General features: G+C 53.8%; 1 protein-coding gene across 2 annotated transcripts; it reads right to left on the reverse strand.

The window, feature by feature from the left end:
- Nucleotides 1-319: 319 nt before the first annotated feature.
- Nucleotides 320-9289, reverse strand: RINL (Ras and Rab interactor like). Of its 2 annotated transcripts, XM_035286159.3 has the most exons (11): nt 9117-9289; nt 8783-8942; nt 7152-7254; nt 3260-3332; nt 3109-3173; nt 2539-2688; nt 2026-2445; nt 1374-1691; nt 981-1112; nt 653-816; nt 377-572 (listed from the first exon to the last, which is right to left on the reverse strand). In XM_035286159.3, exons 1-11 carry the CDS (start codon nt 9164-9166, stop codon nt 510-512), a joined length of 1698 nt encoding a protein of 565 aa, XP_035142050.2. In that variant the 5' UTR covers nt 9167-9289; the 3' UTR covers nt 377-509. The 2 variants fall into 2 exon arrangements, with proteins under 2 accessions (XP_035142048.2, XP_035142050.2); XM_035286157.3 differs by having other exon boundaries at nt 320-816.
- Between the last annotated feature and the right edge of the window lie 2196 nt (nt 9290-11485).

The raw sequence follows: 11485 nt of genomic DNA on the forward strand, positions 1-11485 counted from the left end.
TCCCAAAGTGCTGGGATTACAGGGGTGAGCCACCACACCCAGCCGGGACCTTTCAAAAACAAAACAAAACACCCCCGTTCCTCAAGCAAGATGCCAGGCGCACCTGGGTCAGTCCAGACTCCTAACCCATGTGGTTTAGGAGCAACAAGGAGGAGGGAGGGATTCCAGGAAAAAGGGAACAGCCCACCTCTGGGCCTTTGCACGGGCTCATCCTACTTCCTGGAATGCTCTTCCTAGTATCACTGCTCTTCCCCTTCCTTCCTTCAGGCCTTCTGCAGATGTTACCTCAATGAGGGTTTCTCTGACACCCCTCTGTAAAACTGCAAAGCACAGGAGTGTGCCACCAAGACTGGCTAATTTTTCTTTATTTTTTTGGTAGAGTCGGGGTCCCACTATTTTGCCCAGGCCGGTCTCAAACTCCTGGGCTCAAGCGATCCTCCCACCTTGGCCTCCCAAAGTGTTGGGATTACAGACGTGAACGGCGGGGTGTGAGGAGGGGTGTGGAACCCCTAGTCGTGATTGGTCCCTGGCACAGTCTCTTCTGCCCACGGCTCCTTAAAGGGGAGGTTGGCCTGTAGGGAGAGGTTGGAGCTGCCTGAGAAGGGCACCAGGTCTCACCCTCCCTTCCACCTGCCGCCGGAAGGGTAGTCACCTGGGCTCTGGGATGTTCCTTTCTATGCAGCGTCCGCCTGCGGTGCCACTGGTGCAGGGAGGCGCGGGCCTCGGAGCTGAGCCCCCGGGGCGCGCGGTCCGTTTCGGGCTGGTAGTGGGCAATGTGGTGCAGCGCCCCAAACCACGTGGTCAGGTAGTACCCGGCTGGGGATAGGAAAGGGAGGTCAGCTCGGCCCTCTCGGCTTCCCTGGTCGTCCCAAATCCCCCTGCAGTTTGCCTGCTGTCCCTCCTGCTGCAGAGGGGAGGCTGTTTGGGATCCCGGAGGCTCTGGATCGTTGGGTTCCAGCATTCTGGAGTTGGGGGCTCACCCTCTCCCCGCAGCTCGTCTGGATCCAAGAGCTCCATAAGAAACTCCACGTCCAGCTGCGTCTCCCCAATGTCCGGGCTCCAGATGAGTTCCTCTGTCAGCGCCGGCAGGAAGGCGTCGGCCCCCAGGGGATCTGGAAAAGCCCAAGGAAAGGTCCTGAGATGGATGGGGGCGCACAGACACCTTCCATCCTATCCCCAGGACCACGAGGGCCCGCTGCCCCTTCACCTTGTGAGGCACGACAGCGCCTCCTGCCAGAATCCCCAGGACCGCGCAGACGCTTCCCACCAATGCTGCGCTCTCCCTCGACGTGCGCCTGCACACTCGCCTCCCGCCCGGCTCCCCTAACCCTCAAGCCGCTCTCCACCACGCTACACGTTGACCCCTCCCTTACCTTGGTTCTCGCCCTGAGCCAGACCCTCGTAGATATCTTTGCACACCTCCAACAGGAGCGCCACCTTGCGGCGCGGGGCGCAGGCGGCGTGGAGGTGCGCAAGGCGCGCGTGGATGCGGCTCCGCAAGGCGGGGGCGGGGCCCTGACCCTCAGGCCCCGCCCCCTGTGCTCCCGGAGGCCCCGCCCCCGCCCGCAGGGCTGTTTGTCGCCTCCGCAGCCGCCGCAGCTCTGGCGCTCGGAGCGTGCGGAGGCGCGTCCACAGCGCCGGTTTCAGGGGCTCCAGCACCGCCTGGCACACGGCCGTCTCCAGCGCAGGGCCTGCGAGGCGGTGGGGGACGGGTGAGCGCAGGGCTGCCAAGTTGCCCCGCGTCCACCCACGCGCTCCACCAACCCCCCTTGGCACACTACTTCCCCTGCCTAGCTCTGGTCCCCTGCAAGTGTAGACCTGGGTGTGAACACGTGTGGAAGAGTGACCCCGGGTGTGAACTTGCGCGCGGGACAAGGGAGTATGGCTGTCACACGGGGGCGATAGAACGCATGGGATGTGTAGGAAGGGCATGTGGGTGCAGAAAGAAATGTGTGTGCGCGTCGATGGAGAGAACAACATCGCACACTTGAACCCATGGGCACTCCCTTCCCATCCTCGCATTACCTGGATCTTCATCCTTCTTGGAGACTCCAGGACCCTTGCTCCCAGAGACAGCCTGGATGTAGGGGTCCTTTGCCAGGTGATCCTGAAGGTCAATAAGGAGCTGCCGCACATCCTGAAGCAGCTCTGTGGCCGGGTCCCCAGGCCTGTGGGGACCCCCCAAATCCGAGGCTATGCGCAACCGAAGACTTCGGTACTTCCTGGCCACGTAGCTACTCCGAGCCCTGACCAGAGCTTGGATGTGAATGGTGAGCATGTCCTCGGGGCCTTCCTCTTCAGGGTTGTCCTTCCTTTCTTCCTCCCTTCCTTCAGGGTCTTCCTCTTCCTCCAGGAGGCTGGCAAGAGCCGGCCCAGGATGGCCCACTTCTGGGCTGAGCGGGCCTTTCACCCAGGAGACTCCGTGAGGCGCAGGGTTCCTGGGGGCTGGATGTGAAGAGGGCTTTGGGTCCCCTAGAGCAGGGGCAGCAGCTCCCTCCTCCCTCAGAGGCCCAGCCCCCCCTCCCCCCCCCAGCTAACCTGGATCATATCTCTGGGAAGCCTCTGGCTCTATTTCTTGGGGGGTCTGCTCCTTCCCCCAGCCTCTTTGGGTCTCCAGGTAGAGTTGGTTCATAATGGAAAGCACCTTCCCTGGGGTGTCCTGTTGGATGCCGCCGATCTGCAGAGGATCTGGGGACAGCAGAAGTGAGAAGGTGTCCTGGGTATCTGAGAGACCAACACTGGTCCCTTCAGGGCACCAGGAGACTTACTTTCCACCTTCATTGCTGGAGGTGCTAAGGCTTCGCTCCTGGCCCTTCCTCACTCAGACCCAGAAGTCCAGGCCCCCAATCCCCTCCTCACTTAGGCCCAGGAGTCCGGGCCCCCCAGTTCCCTCCTCCTCCAATCCCCTCCTCTGTTAGGACCCAGGAATACATGCCTTCATCCCCTCCTCCCTCTGGGACTACAAAGTCCAGGCCCCCAGCTCTCTCTAGCTCCCAGTTCTATATTTCCCTCAAACCCAGTAGTCTGGGTCCCAAAGCCCCGTTCATTTCCTTGGAGCAAGGAAATTGGCAGGTTGGCTGTGCCCTCCTTTGGAGAACCATGCCTCACCTCTGTGTTCATCTCCAGGCCCTAGAGTGGGAGGGGGCAGGAGTAGGGTTCTGGGCAGAACATCCCTGAGAACAGAGAGGTGGGAGCCACAGTGTCAGTGGGGTGTCTTAGGGAAAGGTCCCCTTTAGTGCCTTGGATAGGTGACCTGTACCTGCTGGCTGATAGAAAGGCCAGGAGATGGGGCAGGTCTGGCATGCAGAGGTTGGAGGATTCCAGGGTCACACCTGGGGTCGGGGGAGGAAGAAGGAGAAAGTAAACTTGAGTGGTAAAGTCTTCTGTTTCCTGGGACTATCTTGGTCCCCCATTCCTTCGGAATCTCCCCAGGGACCTTCAGAAGAGGGAAGTTCCCACTACTCTGAGTCCCTATCTTTGCTCTTTTTTTTGAGATGTAGTCTAGCTCTGTCGCCCAGGCTGGAGTGCAATGGTGCAATCTCAGCTCACTACAACCTCTGCTTTCTGAGTTCAAGTGATTCTCCTGCCTCAGCCTCCTGGGTAGCTGGGATTACAAGCGCCCACCACCATGGCCAGCTAATTTTTGGTTTTTTTTTTCCTTTTTTTTTTTTTTTTTAAGAGAAGGGGTCTCGCTATGTTACCCAGGCTGGAGTGCAGTGGCTGTTCACAGGCGCGATCCCACTACTGATCAGCATGGGAGTTTTGACCTGCTCCGTTTCCGACCTGGGCCCGTTCACCCCTCCTTAGGCAACCTGGTGGTCCCCTGCTCCTCGGAGGTCACCATATTGATGCCGAACTTAGTGTGGACACCCGATTGGCATAGTGCACTACAGCCCAAAACTCCTGGACTCAAGCGATCCTCCCACCTCAGCCTCCCAAGTAGCTACAGGCACGTGCCACTGTGCCTGGCAATTTTTGTATTTTTAGTAGAGATGGGGACTACAGGCACGCGCCACCGTGCCCGGCAATTTTTGTTTCTTTTTTTTTTTTTTTTTGAGACGGAGTTTCGCTGTTGTTACCCAGACTGGAGTACAATGGCACGATCTTGGCTCACCGAAACCTCTGCCTCCTCGGTTCAAGCAATTCTCCTGCCTCAGCCTCCCGAGTATCTGGGATTACAGGCGTGCACCACCATGCCCAGCTAATTTTTGCATTTTTAGTAGAGACGGGGTTTCACCATGTTGGGCAGGCTGGTCTCAAACTCCTGACCTCATCATCAACCCACCTTAGCCTCCCAAAGTGCTGGGATTACAGGCATGAGCCACCGCGCCCGACCATCTCATCTTTACTCTTGTATCCCACTTATGCCATTGACTAGGATTCATTAATTAGACAAACACTTACTGAGCCCTTAGTCATTTCCAGGCACTGGAGATACAGTTATCAAAAGGCAGCCAAGTTCACTGCCTTCTGGTAGCTTACCTTTTAGCGCAGGGCAGAGGGGGAAAGGCAGAATATAAATGAGTAAACAGTCGGGTCGTGGTGGCTCATGCCTGTAATCCAAGCACGTTGGGAGGCCGAGGTGGGTGGATCACCTGAGGTCAGGAGTTTGAGACCAGCCTAGCCAACATGTTGAAACCCCATCTCTACTAAAAATACAAAAAATTAGACAGATGTGGGTGGTGTTGGGTGCCTGTAATCCCAGCTACTCAGGAGGCTGAGGTGGGAGAATCTCTTGAACCCAGGAGGCAGAGGTTGAAGTGAATGGAGATTGCACCATTGCACTCCAGCCTGGGCAACAGAGCAAGACTCTGTCTCAAAAAATAAATAAATAAATAAATAAATAAATAAATAAATAACATAATATAACATACAAAACAAATAAATAAAAATACAAAAATTAGTTGAGTGTGGTGCTGGACACCTGTAATCTCAGATACTTGGGAGGCGAAGGCAGGAGAATCGCTTGAACCTGGGAAGTAGGTGAGCCAAGATTGTACCACTTCACCCCAGCTTGGGCCACAAAGTGAGACTCTGTCTCAAAAAAAAAAAAATGAGTAAACAAAGTAGATATCATATTGAGTGCCATAAAGGAAATGGGCTGATTCAAAGTGACCAAGGGGCTGGGCATGGTGGCTCATGTCTGTAATCCCAGCACTTTGGGAGTCCGAGGTGAGTGGATCACCTGAGGTCAGGACTTTGAGACCAGCCTGGCCAACATGGCAAAACCCTGTCTCTTAAAAATACAAAAAATTGGCTGGGCATGGTGGCTCACACCTATAATCCCAGCATTTTGGGAGGCTGAGGTAGGCAGATCACGAGGTCAGGAGATCGAGACCATCCTGGTCAATGTGGTAAAACCCTGTCTCTACTAAAAATACAAAAAGCAGCTGGGCGTGGTGGCTCATGCCTGTAATCCCAGCTACTAGGGAGGCTAAGGCAGGAGAATCGCTTGAACCACGAAGTCGGAGGTTGTGGTGAGCTGAGATCGTGCCACTGCACTCCAGCCTGGTAACAGAGCAAGACTCCATCTCAAAAACAAATAAACAACAACAAAAAACCCACCAAAACAAAAAGCCAACGAATAAAAAAACCCAACAAAGCAAAGCAAAAAATTAGTAGTGTGTGGTGGTATGCACCTGTAATCCCAGCTACTTGGGAGGCTGGGTGAGAATTGCTTGAACCTGGGAGGCAGAGGTGGCAATGAATTGAGACTGGGCCACTGCACTCTCGACTGAGTGACAGAGTGAGACCTTGTCTAAAAAAAAAAAAAAAAAAAAAAAAGAAAGTGACCAAGGGGCCATCTTTTAACTATGATGGTCAAGAAAGGTTACATTTCTGCAGAGGCCTGGAGGATGGAGGCTACAGCAACCCGTCCAGGAGGGGCATCATGCAGGGAGAACCCAAGTGCAGGTCCTGAAGTTGGAACACACTTAGCATGCTAAAGACACACAGAGGAGAAGGGTGTGTCAGGGGCAGAGTGAATCGAGAGGGGAGACCCCCTTGCCTCCTTCAATTTCACTTCCTCCTTCCCGCTCTTCCAGATGGAAAGGAGGGTGAAGAAGGAAAAAAATGAAATAAAATACCAAAGAGCTGGGAAAATGACTCCCTCTTTAGTTCCCAGCGTCTCTGCTATCTGTTAACCTTGAAAGAGCTACAAATCAATGTTATCCCTGCAGTCTGGAGCTCGGCCCTGGGTCACACCCCCACATCTCCAGGGACCAGGCTCCCTCCTGGAAACACCTCTGCCAACAAGCAGCTTGTTGCTTTGGTCTTGTCTCTGTAAGCCCCCTCCCTTGCTGGTCCCCGCTCGCACTGCACATGAATTAGCAAATAAAAAGCCAAAAGATTGTAAGGTTGGACGTCCAGCAAATGGACAATGACATAGTTCCACCTCAGTTTCCCCTTTAGCATTGTAAGCCTATAAAAGGGGAGAGAAGCTGCAGCTTATGGAGCTCTGTGAATGAGGCTGTAGCCCCCTGCAGCTTCTGGCTGAATAAAAAGCCACTTCCTTCCTCAGTTCAGTGTTTGAGAGATTTGTTCTCCGGCCTTCCTGCTTCAGAATGAGGGCCAATAGATGGAGAGACAGGCAGGGGCTAGATCACACGCACAGGTCGTGACAAGGACTTCGCATTTGTATATAAGGATGTTGTATGTTCTTTGCAGGGTTTGAGGCAGGGGTATTTAACATCTGATTGATATTTTAAAATATGTTCTGCTTAGAATGGATTTCAGAAAGGAAAAGGAGGCAGTTAAGAATATTTATCAGATACTTTGGAAGCAAAGCTGACAGTTTTTATTTTTTATTTCAGGCAGGGTTTCCCTCTGTCGCCAAGGCTGGAGTGCAGTGGTGCAATCTGGATTCACTGCAACCTCCATCTCATGGGTTCAAGCTATTCTCATGCTTCAGCCTCCCGAGTAGCTGTGATTACAGGCGTGCGTCACCAAGCCTGGCTAATTTTTATATTTTTAGGAGAGACAGGGTTTCACTATGTTGTCCAGGCTGGTCTCAAACTCCTGGCCTCCAGCGATCCACACACCTCACCCTCCCAAAGTGCTGGGATTCTGGGCGGGAGCCACCCCGCCAGTCTTGCTGACAGTTTTTAGTTATCAATTGACTGTGGGCTGGAGACTCAGGGAACGTGCCTTACCTCCAGGAATCTTCTGGATCTGGTAAGTGTTGACTCCTCCTGGTAAAGGTCCTGTCCTCAACACCAGGACCTGGCTGAGGTCACGTCCTGTGACCAAGAAACTCTGGGGGATAGAGACAAAGGCCGGCGTGACGAAGGTGTGCACAGATGCCGTACTTTTACCTGATTAGCATCTATTTCCCTTATTTTGGGTTCTGCACCCCAAATTTCCTTTAGGGAAACTCCCTACTGTCAGACCATGTGGGTGGGGCTGATTTCCCCTGAACCGTGGGGGTAGGCCCAAGACCTGATCTAGCCAGTAGGATTACTGTGCTCTCTGCCCACTGTTTGGGTCAGGAAGGGACATGTGACTCAAGCTCAGCCAATGGACATCTTCCACAGGATTCTTTTTTTTTTTTTTTGAGACAGTCTTGCTCTGTTGCCCAGGTTGGAGTGCAGTGGCACGGTCTCAGCATGGTCTCACTGCAGCCTCTGCCTTTTGGGTCCCCGTTCAAGCGATTCCCCTGCCTCAGCCTCCCAAGTAGCTGGGATTACAGGCACGTGCTACCATGCCCAGCTAATTTTTGTATTTTTAGTAGATATGGGATTTTTACCATGTTGGCCAGGCTGGTCTTGAATTCCTGACCTCCTGATCTGCCCTCCTTGGCCTCCGAAAGTGCTGGGATTACAGGCACCCACCACCATGACCGGCTAATTTTTGTATTTTTAGTAGAGGTGGGATTTCGCCATGTTGGCCAGTCTGGTCTCAAACTCCTGACCTCGTAATCCACCCACCTTGGCCTCCCAAAGTGCTGGGATTATAGGGTGAGCCACTCTGCCCGCCCCCACTTTAAAAAAAAATAGAGATGGGGCCTTGCTGTGTTGCCCAGGTTGGTCTTGAACTCCTAGCCTTAAGCGATCCTCCCACCTCAACCTCCCAAAGTGCTGGGATTACAGGCATGAGTCACCACACCTGGTCAGCCATCTCTATTTTCTGAATCAGTTGTGAAAACCTTTATTTTTCCTGTGAAATAAACAGATGCAAGTGGTGCCTCCTTCCTTCCTGCCTGGAATGCACACAGGTGCTTGGGTCTGGGGCAGCCCCAGGGCAGCTGTGAGGGAAGTCCAAGGGAATTACAGCTATACTGGCCTACATGTCATCGAGCTGCTGATCAAAAGCCAGAAGCCGCCTTTTTGGTTATGTTAGGAAGATAAAATGCTCGTTTGTTTAATCCGCTGTAGGACACGTGTTTGTTATTTTCGGTCCCAAATATCCAAAATTCCCTGCAGTTGAAAGCAAAGCCAAGAAATCGGATGCAGAGGAATTTACAAAAGTTCTGAAGTCCAGGCGCTAGTCCTTCTTGAAACTACTTGTATTTTTTTATTTGTTTGTTTGAGACAGGGTCTTGCTCCGTCACCCAGGCTGGAGTGCAGTGGCGCGATCTCAGCGCACTGCAGCCTCGACCTGCTGACCTCAAGTGATCCTCCCACCTCAGCCTCCTTAGTAGCTGGGACTGCAGGCATGAGCCATCACACCTGGCACACCCGGCCTTTTTGCTCCGACCAGTTTTGTGTTCGTCACTAGTAACCAGCAGAGTCCTGATCTAGGGTGTCATGGGAGTCAGGATGGGCCCCCAGCTGTGAGTACTCACCCCCAGTGGCCACAGCCCCACGAGGGCCTCTGCCTCCTGGGTATCCAGCTCTGGCACATGCCACACCCCCCATGTTCTCTGCAGGCGAAGAAGTGGCTCTAGGGTGCTGAGGACCCCTAGAGGGGTCCCGTCTGCTTTGTCCACCTGTGATGGGACCAGCCTGGGATGGACAGTGTCCAAGGGGTCAGGGGTCAGAGGTGGGCAGTGGGACATGGAGGTAAGGTCAAAGGTACAGGAAAGGGCAAGGCAGAGGCTCAGAGAGCAGTTCAGGGTTCTGTAGTGAGGGAGGTGTTGGACGGAAGGAGAGTGCAGCCTCAGCCCCAGTAGCCCTCACCTCTCCCCATCTGTGGGGACCTCAGGTGCCTCATCCTCTCTCTGGGCCATCCTCAGGATATAGGAAGCCAGTGAGTCATGGCCTGGCCTCTGGAAGGGAGGAAGATAGGACTCTCAGGGCTGCTCCAGACCCTGGGTCGTGTTCGAGATATTTACAATCAATATCAGAGACCCTGGCCAGTCGGAATGGATCCCAGAGGCCGCTTGCTGCTTTTTTTTTTTTTTTTTTGAGATGGACTCTAGCTCTGTTGCCCCAGCTGGAGTGCAATGGCGTGATCTTAGCTCACTGCAACCCCCTCCTCCTGGATTCAAGCCATTCTCCTGCCTCAGCCTCCCGAGTATTTGGAATTAACAAGCATGCACCACCATGCCTGGCTAATTTTTGTATTTTTAGTAGAAATGAGCTTTTGCCATGTTACCCAGGCTGGTCTCCAATTCCTGACCTTAGGTGATCCATCCACCTTGGCCTCCCAAAGTGCTGGAATTACAGGCATGAGCCACTGTGCCTGGCTGGCAAGGGTTAATTCTTTAGTTCCAGATGGTGGGGAATCTGTGGATCCCAGGAGAGAGGCCAGTGTGCCTTGGGGTGTGGGAAGAGGACTCAAAACAACAGGTCTTTATTAAGTGATAGGGAATATTTGAAGATTTTAACAGCTACGGCAGCTGTGTGAATGTGGACCAGCCCTTGCCAAAACCCAATGCCTGGAAAAGTTATTGGCCCACAGTAGACAGTGCATGCATCTGTAGGGAAATGCAATCCCCTCTTCCTCCCTTCCCACACCGAGGCGGGACCATTGAATGTCCTCCCCCAGCGCTTTTTTATGAAACATTTCAGAAATAGAGAAAAGCTGAAAGAATTGTACAGAAAACATCCATATGCCCACTGCCGAGATGCTAGCATGAACATGTTACTCACCCTGCTTCATCGCACATCTGTCCCTCTCTCTCCATCCACCCATCAGAGCCCAGCTCCTACCCAGGTAGAGTCCTGTGTGGGTTATCACTTGGGGTGGCCACTTGTCCCTGCAGCAGTCCCAGGAGCAGGACACCTGGGTCTGAGGAGGATCCATCCATTCTCCACCCACCCACCCATTCACCCCTCTCTCTCTCCCTCCCTCCTTCCCTTCCTTCCTCCCTCCCTCCCTTCCTTCCTTTCCTTCCATCCATCATCTTTCCATCCGTCTATCCTGTCTTTCCTTCCATCCACCTACCCACCTACCCTCCCTCCCTCCCTTCCTTCTGCTTTTCCTTCCTTCCATCTGTCCTTCCTTCCTTCCTTTCCTTTTCTTTCCTTCTTTTTTTTTTTTTTTTTTTGAGACAGAGTTCCACTCTTGTTACCCAGACTGATGTGCAGTATCACGGATCTCGGCTCACCGCAACCTCCACCTTCTGGGTTCAAGCAATTCTCCTGCCTCAGCCTCCCGAGTAGCTGGGACTACAGGTGCACACCGCCATGCCCAGCTAATTTTTGTATTTTTAGTAGAGACGGGGTTTCACCTTGTTGACCAGGATGGTCTCGATCTCTTGACTTTGTGATCTACCTGCCTCGGCCTCCCAAAGTGCTGGGATTATAGGCGTGAGCCACCGCGCCCGGCCTCCTTTTCTTTCCTTCTATCCATCCATCTTTCCTTCCTTCCTTCCTTCCCATCCATCCAATATCTATTGAATACAGGTGGGAATTATGTGCCTGTGCCCTGGAGAGAGGGTGAACAAGACAGGCCCCTCCCCTCAGGGCCTTCCATTCTTGTTTGGGACAGTGTAGCATGTGGATAACTAGCAGCTAAACAAATAAATTAGCCTATTGACCAGAAGCCCAGGGTGTTATTAGGAAGGAGAGAGGTGGGGCGGGGAGGTGCAGGTGCCCTGCCCAGGCCACAGCAGGAAGGAGGGGAGAGGAGGGGAGAGCAAGGCAGATGCCTGCCTGGGTACGGTGACAGGGGAGGAGGCTGTGGGTGGTGCTGGGCAGGGCTGGTGGGGGGGCAGCTGCCTGATACCAAAGGGAGGCAGAGGGGCTGAAGATGCCAGATGCTCGGTCCCTGGGGGCCCTACCTGTTCTCGGAGGAGAAGCCTGCAGTGGCAGGAAGTGCAGAGAGGAAGCTGAGCAGGGGAAGAGGCGGGGCTGGGGTATCTGAAGTCAACCTTCCTCCCTCTTTCGGGGGCTCAGGCTTTCAGTGACAACGCTTAGAGGAAGGGACACTGGCAGGCTGGGAGTCCAGGGGTCAGAGCCATGAGGGGCCGCCGTGAGGACCCTTTTGTCACCCCTCACTCTGGAGCCTGGAGACTTTCTGGTTTCTCAGTGGCCTGAGACCTAATCCCTCCCTTCAGCGATTTCCCTGGCTGCGGCAGAAGAAGCAAGAGGCCAGACCGGAC

Source organism: Callithrix jacchus, chromosome 22 (genome assembly GCF_049354715.1).
Source record: "Callithrix jacchus isolate 240 chromosome 22, calJac240_pri, whole genome shotgun sequence".
Lineage (NCBI taxonomy): Eukaryota > Metazoa > Chordata > Mammalia > Primates > Cebidae > Callithrix > Callithrix jacchus.

Excerpts from the sequence above, each read along its gene's own strand:
- RINL (XM_035286157.3), bottom strand. The coding sequence starts at position 9,166 with ATGGCCCAGAGAGAGGATGAGGCACCTGAGGTCCCCACAGATGGGGAG. Across the intron at positions 8,943-9,116 it reads GTCCCCACAGATGGGGAGAG|GCTGGTCCCATCACAGGTGG; the intron begins GTGAGGGCTACT and ends TGTCCATCCCAG. Across the intron at positions 3,333-7,151 it reads GATCCAGAAGATTCCTGGAG|GTGTGACCCTGGAATCCTCC; the intron begins GTAAGGCACGTT and ends CCCCGACCCCAG.